Source organism: Triturus cristatus, chromosome 6 (assembly GCF_964204655.1).
Source record: "Triturus cristatus chromosome 6, aTriCri1.1, whole genome shotgun sequence".
Lineage (NCBI taxonomy): Eukaryota > Metazoa > Chordata > Amphibia > Caudata > Salamandridae > Triturus > Triturus cristatus.
The window spans coordinates 619,917,481-619,933,390 of record NC_140589.1 but is presented as its reverse complement, the minus strand read 5'-3'; the positions used below and the strand labels follow the sequence as shown (position 1 = coordinate 619,933,390).

Here is a 15,910-nt window from a genome sequence, read left to right as displayed (position 1 = left end):
CACCCAAAAGTGAAAGCGTAAAAATATGTTGCAAGCTTACCGAAATATCGGCGTTGCCTAGTGTTGAAAAAAGTTCCCTGGGCAGATGGTGACAAACCGTCTGAAAAAAGATATGTTTTATAAGCTACCGGTTGCGTGTAACGTCGTACGTTACTGCAAGTTAAACTAAATTCGTATCGTGCCATGTGAACTCACCCTCCTCAATTATTAGATGTCGGGAGTGATATCCGCTACTCCGAAGGTATAGGGAAGTGCCGTGCCTGTAATAGAAGCACCCAGAGAAGTTACTCTCGGTTGCTATACTGTAAAGGAATTTAAAAGTTTCAGTCTTTCTACTACGCGATTAAAGGATCGCGTCTCACCTTCTGTTCTAATCCGTGTGTATACAAAACGCTTCCAAAGTTCTCTCACTGAAATCTCGCATGCGTGCGGCGTGAGACTGAAGGGCTTAAAAAACGAAGAAAGTTCTGAAGTAATGGCAATGAAAAGAGGACTGTAGAATGGGGTAAAAACAATGAAATAGAGATGGGACTTAGGAATCAGGTGAGTCTAAGCGGCTCTAGCTGCTGTATCCACTGAATATGAGTTCTAGAAGTAGTACTTATGATTTGAAACGTCTGGACTACCATTACACAAGAGATCAAAGCTAAAATGTATATTAGAGTCAGTGCATATATAAAAAAAAGAATAAACAAGTGAGAGTGGATATGAGCCTCCACAAGAGAAACGAAAACATAAGTGCGAGTGCAAATCCTTTACAAATAAACGTCATGTAAAAACCTTAAATAAAGCATAATAATTCATAATGATCATTTAGACCACCCGGAGTCACTGTTCCTAAGAATTTAATCCAGTGTGTTTCTCTGCGTGCAAGGACATTGTTCATGTCCGAATCTGTCTGTATGCGAAGACGTTCTAAAATTGTGAAACGTAGTTGTGGAATGGTGTGAGATGTGTTTACCCAATGTGTAACCAGGGAGGATGTCAAATTGCTGTTAGGAATCCTGCTCTTGTGTTCAATGATCCTAGTTTTAATTTTGCGGCTTGTCTTCCCTACATATACAAGGCCGCATGGGCACTTGATGGCATAAATAACCCATTCTGTGTTGCAGTCTGAGGTATGTTGAAGTTTAATGCCTTTGCCTGTGTGAGGGTGTGTGAACACGTTTCCTGTAATTACATTGCTGCATTGCCCACAGTTGTAGCATTTTCTCATGCCCGCGTTATTCAATATTGCGGGGCGAGTGTGGCTTTTGAGGAGATCTCTCAAATTCTTTGGTCTAGTGTGTGCAAAGAGAGGGGGATCCATAAACAGATCTTGAAAGTCAGGCTCCTGATCAATTATATCCCAGCGTTTGCGAATAATTGATTTGATCTGTGTAGATTGAGTTGAATGCTTTAATACAAAAACTTCTCGTTTAGAAGAGGTTTTAGGGGTGATGAGAAGTAAATCATCTCGTCTTTTTCGTGCAACCCGATTTTCTGCTTCCTTAAGGATGTCTTCTGGATACCCTCTCATCTTGTATCTCTCAAGTTGCTGTGTGATGTCTATATCACACTGATGTTGGTCCGAAGTGATTCTTTTGATTCTGGTAAGCTGAGATACAGGTAAGTGCTTCTTGAGGGAGTACGGGTGGGCACTCGAAAAGTGTAGTGCATTGTTTACATCTGTGGGTTTTCTATACACCATTGTTGATAAACCACGAGTGGATTTTTGTATCTCTATATCGAGAAAATGAATTTTCTCCAATTGGATGTCATGGGTAAACTTTATCCTAGGGTTACATTGGTTCAATTCAACAATGCTTTGTTCCAAAGCTGTCCTGGATCCTTTCCATATGATGAGAATATCATCAATGTATCTTAAGAAAAGCAACAGGTTAGATTGCCACACTGGGTTTTGCAGGATATGTTGATCTTCAAAGTGGGCCATGAAGGTATTGGCATAGGCCGGCGCCCCTGGAAAACCCATAGATGTTCCGGTGATCTGTAGGTAGTATTTGTCCATCCATGAGAAGTAACTGTGATATAGTGAGAAGTGTAAAAGTTCCAATAGAAAAATGCTTTTCTCTTTAGACTGTGATGAGTGAAGAAGTCTCCATTCTACTGCCTCGAGTCCTTCATTGTGAGCAATAGAAGTGTAAAGTGCCACTACGTCAATAGTGCAGAGTAAGAAGTCAGTGTTAAGATGAGGTATGATAGCTTCCAATTTCAAGAGACAGTCAGTAGTGTCCCTGACATATGTTTGCCAAGATTGAACCAACGGTTGCAAGTAGTAATCCAGATAACGTCCTATTGGCTCATGCAACGATCCACAGCCCGCTACTATTGGTCTAAATGGTGGGTTCTGTCTGTTTTTGTGTATTTTCGGAAGCATATATATATGCGGGACTTTAGGTGTAGATTGAAATAGGAATTTCTTGGTGTTGGCATCGATGTTGCCATCATCTAGACCTTTCTGTAGGATAGTGTTGAGTATTTTTAGAAATTCTTTGGTGGGGTCTTGGTCCATAGGAATGTACGTGAGTGCATCTCTCACATGTTCATTAACGCTTTGTATGTAGAAATCTGTGTCTAGGATTACCAAGGCTCCCCCTTTATCAGCTGGTTGAAATGTGATAGACGTGTCTTGACGTAGGGCATTTAAAATACGTGATTCTTTGAGTGAGAGGTTAGAGTGGTTAGGTTTCTTGTATGAAATGGATTCAAGGTCTTTTTTAACCAACATCTCAAAGGTGTCAAGGGTTTTATGTGACACGGGAGACATATATCTGCTCTTAGGTCGAAATCGTTGTTCTGTTGGGGGTTCCTCTTCTACTCTGGGATTAGTTGAAAAGAACCACTTCAATCTTAATTTCCGCATGAACTTAAAGAGTGAAATTTCTGTTTCCAAACAATGTGATGTGTAGGTAGGTACAAATGATATCCCTTTGTTTAGAACCTTCATTTGTTGAAGATTAAGTTGTTTGTGAGAGATGTTCACTACTAGGGAATTGTCTTCTTGGTTGTTCTCTGAGGTCTGCCTGTCTCGACGGTTTTTTTTGTTGTTTTTTCCCCTCCGGGTATGTTTTCGCTTGGTGTGGTGGATTTGTCTGGAGGTGATTTGGAAGAATGGCCTTCGGCTAAAAAAGAAGATGTGCCAGTTGAAGTAGTTGTAGTATCTTCTGTTTGCTCATTGGTGCGAGATCTTGATGCTGCTGCCGGTCTGTGCAATAGTAGATCTTGATCAGTTGCCACACTTTCTTCAGAAGAAGAAGCGCCGGTTTTTTTGAAAGGACGTTTCTGAGCATAAACCTCGGCCCATGAATAGACCTCATCAAGTTTGTAATCTATTGTGTCCCTTTTAAATTTCCTAATTTTTCGTTCGTGTACTTCTTTTGCATGTACATCAAGTCTATTGTTGATGTCTTCTAGTACTTTGTGCCAATCTTCTTGTTCCATTTTGCTGGATATTTCATCCTTGAGTTTGTTGATGTCTTGATCTAGTTCTTGTAATATAGAAGAAATTTCTTCTATTATGAGTAGTATTAAGTCCAAGGAACACTTGTTTAAGATGGCATACCAACGAGACATGAATGACTTATTGTATTTGAAGAGCATGGGTCGGAGAGCTATCCTGAGTCCCCTGGGAATCCTCTTCACTTTGTGGTACTCGATGAGCGTAGTAGCGTGGAGACGTTGATTAATTTCTTTCCTCATAACGTATTCCAATTGTCTTAGTTGTTGTGCTGTAGTTCCAGAGGAAGAAGTAAAAGTACGTGTATCCTTAACTAGAGAGTAAATGGATGTGGCTTCATCAAGTGAATACGCTTTAGTTTCAGCTTGATTGGTTGTGAGGTCTGCTATATCTTTCCAAGACATGTTTCAAAAAAGGGTGCAGACCACAGTTGACTCAAAACAGTGAATCTACAGTGGTTTGGTGGGTCTGCACACCTTGCTGTGTATCAAAAGTGTGGGTGCTCTGTTAACAATCTTATAGTGTTTTAAGCGTGCTTTCACATAAGGGGTGTGAGTCTACATCCCTGGGTATAACATGAAGAAAGAAAGGTTCTGGAAAAACCAGAGCCTGCGTGAATCACAGCTGGGACCGAAGGTCTCAATTTATGTAAATCAAAGTATTAACAAATGTTAGATTTGCATAGAAAGAGAAAATTGCACAATCTTGTGTTCCAAAAACACAACCAACATAATTGTTTAGAAAATGAATTGTATTGTCCGCTTTATACTTCAAGCCATTTAGTATGCATTTAAAGTTTCATATCACCTAATACAATGCATAACTGTTCAAATCAAAAAAGAGTAAATAAACATTCAATGTTGCGTTAAAAATCCCAATGCATTTCGGGTTAATATCTAACCCTTCGTGAAGGGGGAAATGGGCACAGAGTGGTTAGACCGCTAAAAGGGTGAGGAAACATGCAACAGTATACCCTGAGTATGAATTGCTTGGCTTTATCATTCAAAACATGTTGCCATTGACCATGCCAGACCTGTAAGTTGAAATGTCATACCTGTACTGCTCCCATATGTTTGATAAAATTGAGAGATAAAGGTTATAAAAAAAATATTTTTAAATTAACACTTGACTGGAACTATGACTGCATCCAATTTTTGGATTTAGAAATATATTACTGATGGCAACATTTTCTGTAAACCAGACCTGAAAATCACATCTACAAACTGTGTATTGCATTATAAATCAGCCCATCCAAAAAATCTAAAAGATAATATACCACATGGGGAATTAGGAAACTGTAGTCAAGTTTAAGTGTTTAAACAAGATGTGAATTAAAAAAAAACACAATATAAATAATACATATAAAAAATGTATTCATTAGATTTACTTCCCTCCCTACAACCCCAAAAAACACCAACACAAACAATAAAGAACTACAATATTAAAATTAAAATATTACTTAAAAATAATAAATCAAAATACTTTTTTTTTTAAAATCTTTTTATTAACAAAGCTCGAGACCATATCATTCAAAAACAGTGTCATGAGTACATCGGTTGTCATATACAGAGAATCAGTGACCTTATATTCATGGACAAAGCAGGCACGCGTGTTACCCCCTGGCATGCCGCTATTCTGCCACCCCCAGCCCTCTATACCTTCTCCACGGCATCCACACTTTTTCCCATTTCTTGACATACCTCCTACTTTTATACACAGTCTCCTCGGCCCTCTGGCACCAATCGAGATCTTGTTTCCACTCCTCCACCTGCGGGGGTGCAGGTGCCCCCCAGCTTCTGGCAATATTGCGCTTTGCCACCCCCACTGACAAGGCCAGCCATAGACCCAAGTATCTGGACCAGTCTGCATCGCCACGAATCATTAATAAAAGCCATTTTGGTTCTAATGGAACAGGCTCTCCCACAACCTCTGACATGACTTCCGTGACTCTCCGCCAGAATGTGGACACCTCAGGACATTCCCACAGTATGTGTATGAAGGTCCCTTCCTCCCTGCATCCCCTGACACACAGCGCAGACAGGGCCCAACCCCAGGAGTATAGGTGAGTGCGAGGATAGTATGTGCGGTGGAGGATCTTGAGCTGTACCAATCGAAATCTGATGCCCATAGCCACTTCTGTAGGGCTCTGGAGCACCTCCTGCCAATCCTCAACATCCAAAGCCCCTAGTTTGTTGACCCAGGCCCCCCTAAGAGTGGCCAGGGGATCCGGGAGGTTGTTATTCAATTTGCGATAGATCGTGGAGGTGGGTTTCCCCTGAATGGGGTTCAGCAGTAGCTGGTCTTCTAGCAAGGAGAATTCTGGAATGGAAACTCCTTGCTGGATATGTGTGCGCAGAGCATGCCTCAGGTGTGGGTATCGCTGCGAATTGTGCATATTGTACTCTTTTTGCAGGTATTCAAACGTGCGGGGAGAGTCCCCCTTCTACACATCTCCCAAGTATTCAATTCCTATCAATTGCCAGCCTTTGAAACCCAACAGCGTAGCCACTTCCTTTAGAGGATCACCCATCCACAGTGGGGTTCTGCCCGTCAGCCTTCCGGCCCATCCCAATAGTTTGTTGGCGTCCCACCAACACTGGACCACCACTTTGGTGTTGTCCGGCCAGTCCGGTCGCGACCGACGGAAGTACAGGAGGGGTTCACAATTCCCCTTTGGCATTATTGCCCTATCCACTCTGTAGGCTGGATCTTCCACCCCTACATATACCCAGTAATTGATAACCTGCATCTGGGAGGCCCAATTGTACAACCTAACATCCGGGACCGTAATACCTCCATAGAAGACTCCTCTGTGTACTTTATGTAGTGTGATTCTCGGCGAGCCTCCCGCCCACAGCAGAGTCTGCACTTCCTGCGATATGTGCTTGAAGATGGTCGGCAGGATCTGGAAAGGAGTATTCTGTAATATATAGAGGAGCCGCTGTAGCATCAGTATCTTAAAAAGGGCCGCCCGTCTCATAAGTGAGTGCGGGGGCGAGCGCCAGGGGCTAACATCTGCAGTCAAACAACTCATTTGAGGCCCCAGGTTCCTCGCCAGGAATAAATCAAAATACATTTTACAATTATTAAACCACTCACCAATAAAAATCAATCAATTCAAATAAAATAATTAATACAAAATACTCCATGAAAAAGTACACAATTACCAATTAAACAATTACCATAAACAACTGATTAAAAAATATTTTAACTCCCACACCATTCCCCTACAAAACCAACAACCCACTACTAAAATATAGATTACTAACAAGAATATAAACATTCAAATATACATAGAAATTAAACTTAAATACAATAATTTACGTAATTGTTAATCTATTCAATATTTAATTTACAATAAAAACAAACATTAACATTTATCATAATTTAATTAACTTCTCACCCTATTCCCCCTACAAACCCAACAACTCACTAAAACATTATAAATAAGTAATTAAGTTATATTGCACGTCTAAAATTACCAACAATAACAATTATATAAACATTATTAACATCTAAAATGAATACACAAACATATTAAATTAATTAGAAAACACAGTTATTGCAAGTATATTAGATTCAACAATATCAAATATGATATGCTTAAAAAAATATTATATGGCAAAAAAAATGGTATTCTTACCTTAGATATTCGGTTCCATTATTGGTAGTGACAATATTTTTGACACAATATTCATGTCACACATTATTTCGAATTCAATATTTGTGCCTTTTACAGAAATGGAAGAATATACTCTTTTAAGATAAGTAGACTATGATCATGTTTGTGGTCTTAAAGTAGATTAACGTGGGTGCATGATGAACCATAGGGAACTCTAGTAGATGGTTGAGCCCAAGAGGACTTTTACCTCAAATCAATCGAGTCTCTAAAAAAAGGGTGTGAATCTGTAGTATATTGGTTCTTGACAGGAATGATGCAATGCTTAAGTCATAGTACAAGATTGCTCAAATCAAATTTCAATGAACTTTAAAGTTACTATTCTTCATTTGCATGTAAATAAAAGTCAACTATATGAATATTAAAAATGAATAAGGTCGATCTCCTTTATATTAATATTAAAAATGAATAAGGTCGATCTCCAACCAGTTTAACCATTTAGATAAACCACAGGAAACTGTACTAAAAAGTCTGAGCTCGAGGAGAGTCACAATGAAGCTGAAAGTGTGGGATGGTGTTACGTTTAGGTCACGAGTTTGAGACCCTATATACCTGATTTATTAATAATTTGGAGGCAGTATTTAGTAATCAAATGTAAAGCAATTAGCCTGAGAATACATGATATGTACTTAGAAATGTAAAAGAAACTAAGAAATGCTTATTAGGATAAGTTATGGTGCAAGTGCAAAATGTATAGGAGGAGCACAGTAATATAATCTTAGTATGTCTCCTTTTGTACTTATTTACAGCCCTGAAGCAGCAGATACGAATCTACACTGTGAATAATGTGTTGACGATTCTTTTATTCACAGTTGTTTTTGGCTCCTTTTATCCTTTGATTGGTTAGTATACACTTCCTCCATTAAAAATCTGGTAGACCTTTTGGATTGTGCTCTCGTCCTTCTGTTGTGAGGACCCTGAGGCATTGAGATTGAAACAAAAATCAACATTGCAATGTGGACTGATCCTGACTTCTTGTAGAAGGAAGTGAAACCAAGTACACCATCGTCAAATTTGACATATTCCACTAAATAGGAGAACCGTGAATTCATTTCACTAATTGCACATTATAGATTTTTTAAAGCTGTTTGAAATTATGATGGTATGGAAATGGTTTTAAGATAGTACAACATTTTGCAGTGACTGTGTATGACATATATTAAATGTCCGTAACTATTTTAAGATAAAATGATATATTGTGATTTATACTTAAAACTAAAGGTGTATGCTGCTCTTGAAAAATATTGTTTTATAGAAATAGAAAGCATCCCATACTATGGTGGTCACTACCATTGCGCGTTAAATTAAACTATAGTCTTGGGTCATTGGGATAGTCGACCTCTGTGGGTGGAAGCCGATATACAGCAGGCAAATGGATAACAGTAACACAATACCCCATTGTAAGTTTCTGTATAGACTATAAAGGGTAATGTACAAACAAAGGAATCATTTAGTAAATATTTCAGAATTACTTACTCTTATAATAAACTACTGTAAGAAACTGGGTGAGTGGATGAGAGGGGTGGAAGCCCCTCAGGAAACAACCACAATCCTTGTCAGGGTAAACCACAAAGGTCACTAAATGAATCTGTGCTTATCCCTCTGGAAGCTTGGCACAAAAACAGTGAGGCTTAACTTAGAGGAAAACTGAAGTATTTACAACTCCTGGTTACACTAGCCCAGGGGGCAGTCACAAGTTCAGGCTGACCGCAATGGAGGGACCAAGTTAGTCTTACTGAAGAGTTTCCTTCTGAGTCCAGCGCAAAGAGTTCCATTCACATTGGAAAAGGGAGCAAGGAGCAGGTAGAACATTGCGAATGGTTGTTGCTGTAGCGCGAATAGCAGGCAAGGCTCGCGGGCTGTCGTCACTGTAGTGTGAAGAGCCAATCAGACATCGTATACGGTCATCGCTGTAAGTTCCCGTTGGAGGTCACTGCGGGCTGTCGCTGCTGTAGTGCGATGTGCAACTCTCGCGTTGCGGTTCGTCACCAACGTTCGCTGTAGTGCGAAGAGCAGGTCTTCGCATTGGCGGTCGTCACTGGCAGCAGATACTTGGTGCTAACAGGCCTGTTTGCTGTCACAAAGAGCCCAGATTTCAGAATCTTCATGTTTTCTTGGGGAGATGACAGTCAAGGGTCCAGTAACTGGGAAGGTCTCTTGGAGCTCAGGGATTCCAGCAGAAGCCAGGTCCGGTTGCAGCCTCAGGTTGCAGGTCCAGTTGCAACAGGTCAAATGGGCAGTTGCAGGGAGGCCTCTGAAGCTTGTTGTGCACCGTTAGTTCACACTGGCGGTCAGCCAAATGAGCCTTGAAGTCACTCTGTGATTCCCTGGCGTGAAAGTAAGCAGGTCCAGGCTTTCTATTCGGACATCAAGGCAGTCCTCCGCAGCAGGGCAGTCCTCCGACTGTAACCTCCACAGGACCAGATGTGTTCTGAAAAGTGGCTCCAGAGGTCCAATATTTATACTTGGTGCCAGTCTTTGTATGAGGGGGCTCCTTGACCCCCAAATCTGGTCCTGGAAAATGTCTTCCCTACCCCCAATCCAGCACGCTTGTGAGTTGTGTATTCTCCACTCGTCCTGCATGTGCGCAGACTTAGACCGCTACGTCCCCGGTTGGGGACAAGTGGAGAATACACGACTCACAAGCGTGCTGGATTGTGCAGCTGGTTGGGACACTCACAACTATACTCGCAGGAAATAGGAGGGAACCGTAATATAGGATGACAACTCTAGCAACGACTGAAAAACATAACTACTAACTGGAACCCTTTCAGGTTGGAATGATCACCGAAACTATGAAACTGCGTGATACAGCTCACAGCCCTGAAGAAATCACTGGGTAATCCCATGTAAGAGCGACAAAACACGTGTTGGCTAAGAATCAGCAAAAGTGAAGTACAGATGGACACTGCTTACAGAAGAAACTTGAATAAATAACCCTGAAAAGCACAAGAAAAACTAATTGTGATCTATATATTTACTATTCATGTTTGTAACCATCATACGTGTGCAGAGGTTTTGCATTTACTATTTAGTGGCCATTTTGACCACACATTCAGGGATCTGGTGGTTTTCCCTACCTTAGTGCACCTTACCATATTTCATGCGTCAACCTTAACTCTTATGTGACAAGACCTTAGAGCGCCAATTTCCTATTTCCCACCACCAACTTTGCATATCATGATACTATGAGAGCATGTGTGGCAAACTTTCTCTTTGCTGTCTTATACAGCAAACACAGGCGCTCTTCTGAAGAATTACTAGTAATATTACACAGAAGTTTGTTCTCATTAAAGGAGAGAAGGGACTTTTGTCTTTATTGATGCAGAGATGAAGATATGGTTGGAAAAAAACAACCAGCTATTCAATTTAAACAGTAGCCATTAAGATGCAATTGGAAATCTAATGAAATGTTGAGAATTTCTGCCCAGTGCATTACACGTACACAATCAGCATTAAGCATGTTGTAACTTCAACCTTTGAAAGTGGCAGGGTCTAGAAGCAGCTTTACTAGACCATGCCCCCAGTGCTGAATGGACAAAAAGAAAGAAATGTTGTTTAGCAATTAAGAAAAACATTTAAAAAAATTAGGGTTTCCTGTGTAAAGTTGTTAAAATTCACCTACCTGATGGCCACACTTGAGACACAACCAAACATCAGTGGGAACCACTGGTTCTCCATCACTTGTTCTTCTCTCCTTCAAACAGTCCCAGCAGATGGACCAAACATTCTGCCCCAATGACCTCTTCACTTGATTTATGTCCACTGCCTGGCCTACATGTTGGCATGTTAACCCTTTAAAACAACCATAATAATATATATATTACTATCCAGTGTGTTCTGAGAACCACTGGGGCAATCAGACAGACTAAATGACAACCACATGGACATACTAATATGATAAACACAAAATAGACTCCAAACATTAAACATTGACACCTTCATGCAGCAGTCTTAATAACAATTAATTTCTTATCATTAATTTTGGATTGTAATATACGAAGAAAGAAAAACAATCATAATAACGCGTTATTAGGCTCTTGGTTAGTTTAGCACTGACTACAACACCATAGTCAGTAATGAAAAAATCATATTAAATGTTTAGCATTCTACAGATATTTTTCCAGCAAATATAGCAATAATTTTCCCCAGCTTAATATTGCCTTAAAGTCAGAGCAATGTTAATGGGAGATACATTACTCCTGTTTATTTTCTGAACCTCCCTTTTAGGCGTCCCAAATGTTGGCATGCATGCTACAAGCAATGCCAACAGAGACAAAAGCCTTTTACTATCTACTAAAGAAGTACAAACTGCAAGCAATACAACTTGGTTGTGACAGCTTTATAAATAGGACACAATCTACTATACTGATGGCAGGCATGCATGTCCCTTGCAGTACTGTGATCTATTAGGTGGATGAAGACACAATGGTTTTCCAGTAACAGGACTCCCCAAACCCTCTCTCCAAGGACAGGCACCCTTCTCCACCATTACACTATCACTTGCCGATGTAAATTATGATTTTTCCTTGACGAACGCCTGGGAGAGTAGAGTTTGTGAATTAGAAATAATTCAGGAATCTTCATAATTCACACACTTTGGATGTTTCCCGACTTTAAGAATCTGATCCCTGGAAGCCACGATTCACATTCAGTGCACAATATGGAGAAGCAATAATTAGGACCTAAAGCAGGGAAGGGAAATCATGCTATCCAGCTCCCAAACATTATCAATAAGGCATTGCAAACTGTACATTCTGATCTATGACAACACCCGACTAATGTGAACTCAAACTATCATTAATGGCAGCTGAAAAAAACAAGCATTTACAATGCAATGGTCTCGGCATTGGTAAAGTTAGAGCTATTGGCATTGCTCATGACATTATTTTTGTTTATGTTTTTGTTTTTAAAACATTTAACCCCTTCAGTGCCCGCCCCTTTCCCCGCCCAGTGCCGGCCGTTGCATTAGCGGGCGGGGTCTATGACGAGCTGGACTCGTCATGGGCACAGCGCCACCGCGGCCCATGAAGAGTCCAGCTCGTCATGGGCACTGAAGGGGTTAAAGAAACGGCATTGTCATGAGCAATGCCAATAGCTCTAACTTTAACAATGCCGAGACCGTTGCATTGTAAATGCTTGTTTCTTTTTATAATTGCCACTCCAAAAATAAAAATTGAATAAATAACGACTCGGCCACACGATAAAGGATATAGTGCGTACAAACCAACAGAAAGAACACAAAGAGAAAGGAGAAACACCATCAACCAAAAAGAAATCAAAGAGAGACGGTAGGGTGGAATATTTACAGAGTCCCGAATCGAATCATCAAGCTAGAGAGAGGCGAATCGAGGAAACCGAGCCGCACAAACACTCGAAGAAAAGAAAGACCCAGATGCAGTCACTCAACCAGAGAGTTTAGAAGAGAAACGTAAACAAGCAGCCATATGATTTGAAAGACTGATGAAACCTACTGCCACAGCGGAGTTACAGAAATGAAACACTACAGAAAATAAAGAACACAGAAAAGCGTCTTCTGAGCCTCCCGTCCTGATTGAATTCACCGGTGCCAGTCAGTGCCAAACAGGACAGCAAAAGCACACCACCGGAGAAAGGCAGCGTCCTTTTCGGATTGGGGGGCGTGTTTTGCTGTTGTCTCCTCCCTGAGACTTTTCGCAAAAAAAAACGCCCCCCGATCCGAAAAGGACGGGGCATGACTGGAGTGACGGGACCTCTTCTCCAATGGCTGGCCAGCATTTACTAGGCCAGCCAATGGAGAACAGGGCAGAAGAGGGGCAGGTTCAAGCCCCTCTTCTCCCAAGTCATTAAATCTCCGGACTTCCGGTCTGCCGACCGGATGGTCCCGAGACCTAAAAAGTACACTTGGAAGCTAGAAAGTCAGATCGGGGGGTGTGGCCTGGGCGTAAACCCAACAAGATGCTCCCGCCAAACCGGCAGAAACGCAGCTCCCGGGAGGTGAGAGCATCGATCGTCTCTGTAAAGCCTACGGACAAGTGCAGGGTTGCTGAGTTCCCGGTGGCGGCTCATGTTCCTGCACGGAGCGGCCACTGGGTGTGGGCGTCCGCAAAGCCTGATCATCAAAATGGCCGCCACCATCTGCTGACCCACCCAAGAGTCCTTTGTCTTGAGTCAGCGGTCTCCTCCAGCGCCAGGGTGTCTTAGACCCGGCTGCGCCGTCTCTCTGGCACGGATATAAGTCAGGGACACCAGCAGCAAAGAGAGAATGGTGTGGCCGTGGTCCCGGGGAGCGGAGAGACCAGCCCGCCCGGTGGAAGGGGCCTTAGAGGCATGAGAGTTTGCAGTTGCCTGCCCCATGAGAGGCTTCCATGGGACTACCTGGAGACTTTTGGCAGTGCGCTCACCAGCTCTGGACTGTGGATTGCCTTCATCGAAAGAGGCGAGAGAAGGAGAGGATGCTGCGGGCGTGGTGGTGGAGCCAGTATAGTGCTGCTGGGGAGCTTTAATTACCCTCCATGTTATCTGGGGGGAAGCTAACATCAGCCACGAGGCCAAAGGAGTTGAGGGATGAGGATCCTGGCCTTGCCCACATTCACCTCTCTCTATCGGAATCTGGGGCCTAACCCCACCCAGCTGACTTTGAGAAATGTATAATTGGCCACAAAGCTGAAAGCGCAAAAGGAGTGAACAGCCTTACCGTGTCCCCATTTTTCCCTTTTCTCCTGGAGCCTCGGAGTGTGGGCTGGAGTGACCCTGCACCTGGGAGGACCTGGCCTTCAGTTCGGGCTGGACTGTTCCCATTGGGCACAGGGTCAAGACTGATTTGCATATGGCTGGGTCCAACCTGTAATGGCGTGGTGAGCAAAAAAAAAAAAAAAAAAATCGATGGATTTAGGCACAGATCTCTGTACTGGGGTGAATCTATGACATTGTTCTGCATTCTGTCCACCAATTGTTCTTTCTGCATTTGTCAACCCGAGTGGGACGGGTATCCCCAGACTTGGGTCCCGTGCTCTCCATGCCACTGGAATCAAGCTATCCTGGCTGATAAGGGGTGAAACCTCGAAACCGGTCCTAGGATGCTTGTTTCCAGTACAGAGAGGACCTGGCCTGGCAGTTCAGGCTGGACTGTTCCCATTGGGCACAGGGTCAAGACTGATTTGCATATGGCTGGGTCCAAACTGGAATGGCATGGTGAGAAAAAAACCGATGGATTTAGGCCCAAGTCTCTGTACTGGGGTGAATTTATGACACTGTTCTGCATTCTGTCCATTCTTTTAGCAGCTGCACCTACTTGTGGCACTGTGAGGGGGTAGGGTGCTGGTGGGTGCCCCTGGAGCCAGCCTGTTGGTCCCTGAGCAGAGGCAAGCTTTGGCGCAGGTGGTGGGTCCTGAGGAGCCAGCACTCACAGAGCCATATGTCTCAAGTCAAGGGGAAAACGTCGGAGTTTACCAACATTAGAGACGTGGGTCAAGGACACCGAAGGGACAGAGGGAGAGGGCTCAGACCACCCGCCGGTGGACTCTCAACGAGAGGATGACCCATTGATGTATGAACCAGCCACAAAAGCAGATATCCATACCCTGGTACAGGAGTTTCACAGGGAGTTCTCGTCCTGAAAACAGGACATTGGCAATGCTGTAGCAGATTTTGCTTCATGCACACAAAAGATCGAGACTCGGCTGGATCAAATGGAAATGGACATAGCTACCACAACCCAGGAGCAGGACACGATGTTGCAAACAGTGTCCCTGATGGAGTCCAATAAAAAAAACTGTTGGACAGGGTGGATGATTTGGAAAATCATTCACGGCAAAAAATAGTCGCATACGAGGGGTCTCGGCAGCGATCTTCAACAGGGACTTGAAGGTGTTGTTTTGGACTTGTTCAAACATTTGTTACAGAGCACAGTCCCAGACAGTCTCCATCTTGACCGCACACATAGGGTCTTCTCAACATATCAGCAGCAACAGATACTGAAACCTGATGTCCTCACCCAAGAGCATTTCTACAAAGATAAGGAGGCCATAATGAAGGCTGCCCCTCTCGCTTTTTCAGGATCTTTCCTCACAAACGCTGCTGCAAAGGTGGAAGCTTAAAGTGGTTATAACCCACCTCAAAAAGGAGAGTATACCATATCACTGGGGGCATCCTTTCTTATTAAGCTTTACATATAAAGGGACCTCACACATGGCAAGAGTGAACCATGAAGCAAGGTAATCGTTGGCCTTGCTAAGGACTTGGATCAGCACTCTTTACCCGACTCGCAACCCACGGCTCTCTCACAGGGAGCACGGCGAACTCCTTAGACTAATTGATCTCATTCTGAAAAGAGGAGGAGACTGCGATGCCAAAAGGAAAGACACGAACAATCGCCCTCGCTTTTGAAGGACGGTAATTGAAATATGGTATCCTGTCCAGAGGTTTAGTGTCCTAGTGGCTCCAGAGTTGCATCAGTTTGTTTGGAAGCTAGAATCCATAGTGTGAAGCTGGAGCAGCAGTAGGGGTTCGGCTCTGGTCTTGTTGGTGGCCAGCTCCTTCTCCCTAAGGGACACAGATAAACCACTGGCAACATCGGCAGGGTCTCACTGTCTGTTCCTGGAGCTTGCTCTCACAACAACCATTCCGGCTACACATTAATTACTGTTTGATTTTCCTTTCCTTATTGGTTTCCAATTTGTGATTTCAACTTGAATCTTAGATCTGACCCACAAGATAATTAAGGTCAGTTATTTTTAAGTTTTTGTCTGTAAACGTTTTCAATTGCTTCACTACCGCATGGGACTCACGACTCA

General features: G+C 42.7%; 1 protein-coding gene across 4 annotated transcripts in view; it reads right to left on the bottom strand.

Annotated features, from left to right (window-relative positions):
• The window catches only part of USP45 (ubiquitin specific peptidase 45), a 1,582,349-nt gene that overhangs the window by 1,535,927 nt on the left and 30,512 nt on the right, over positions 1-15,910 (bottom strand). For all 4 annotated transcript variants that reach the window (XM_085611114.1, XM_085611117.1, XM_085611116.1 and 1 more), the window contains exon 3: positions 10,762-10,931. In XM_085611114.1, coding sequence (XP_085467240.1) covers positions 10,762-10,931 — 170 coding nt within the window. The remainder of the gene's footprint in view (positions 1-10,761; positions 10,932-15,910) is intronic.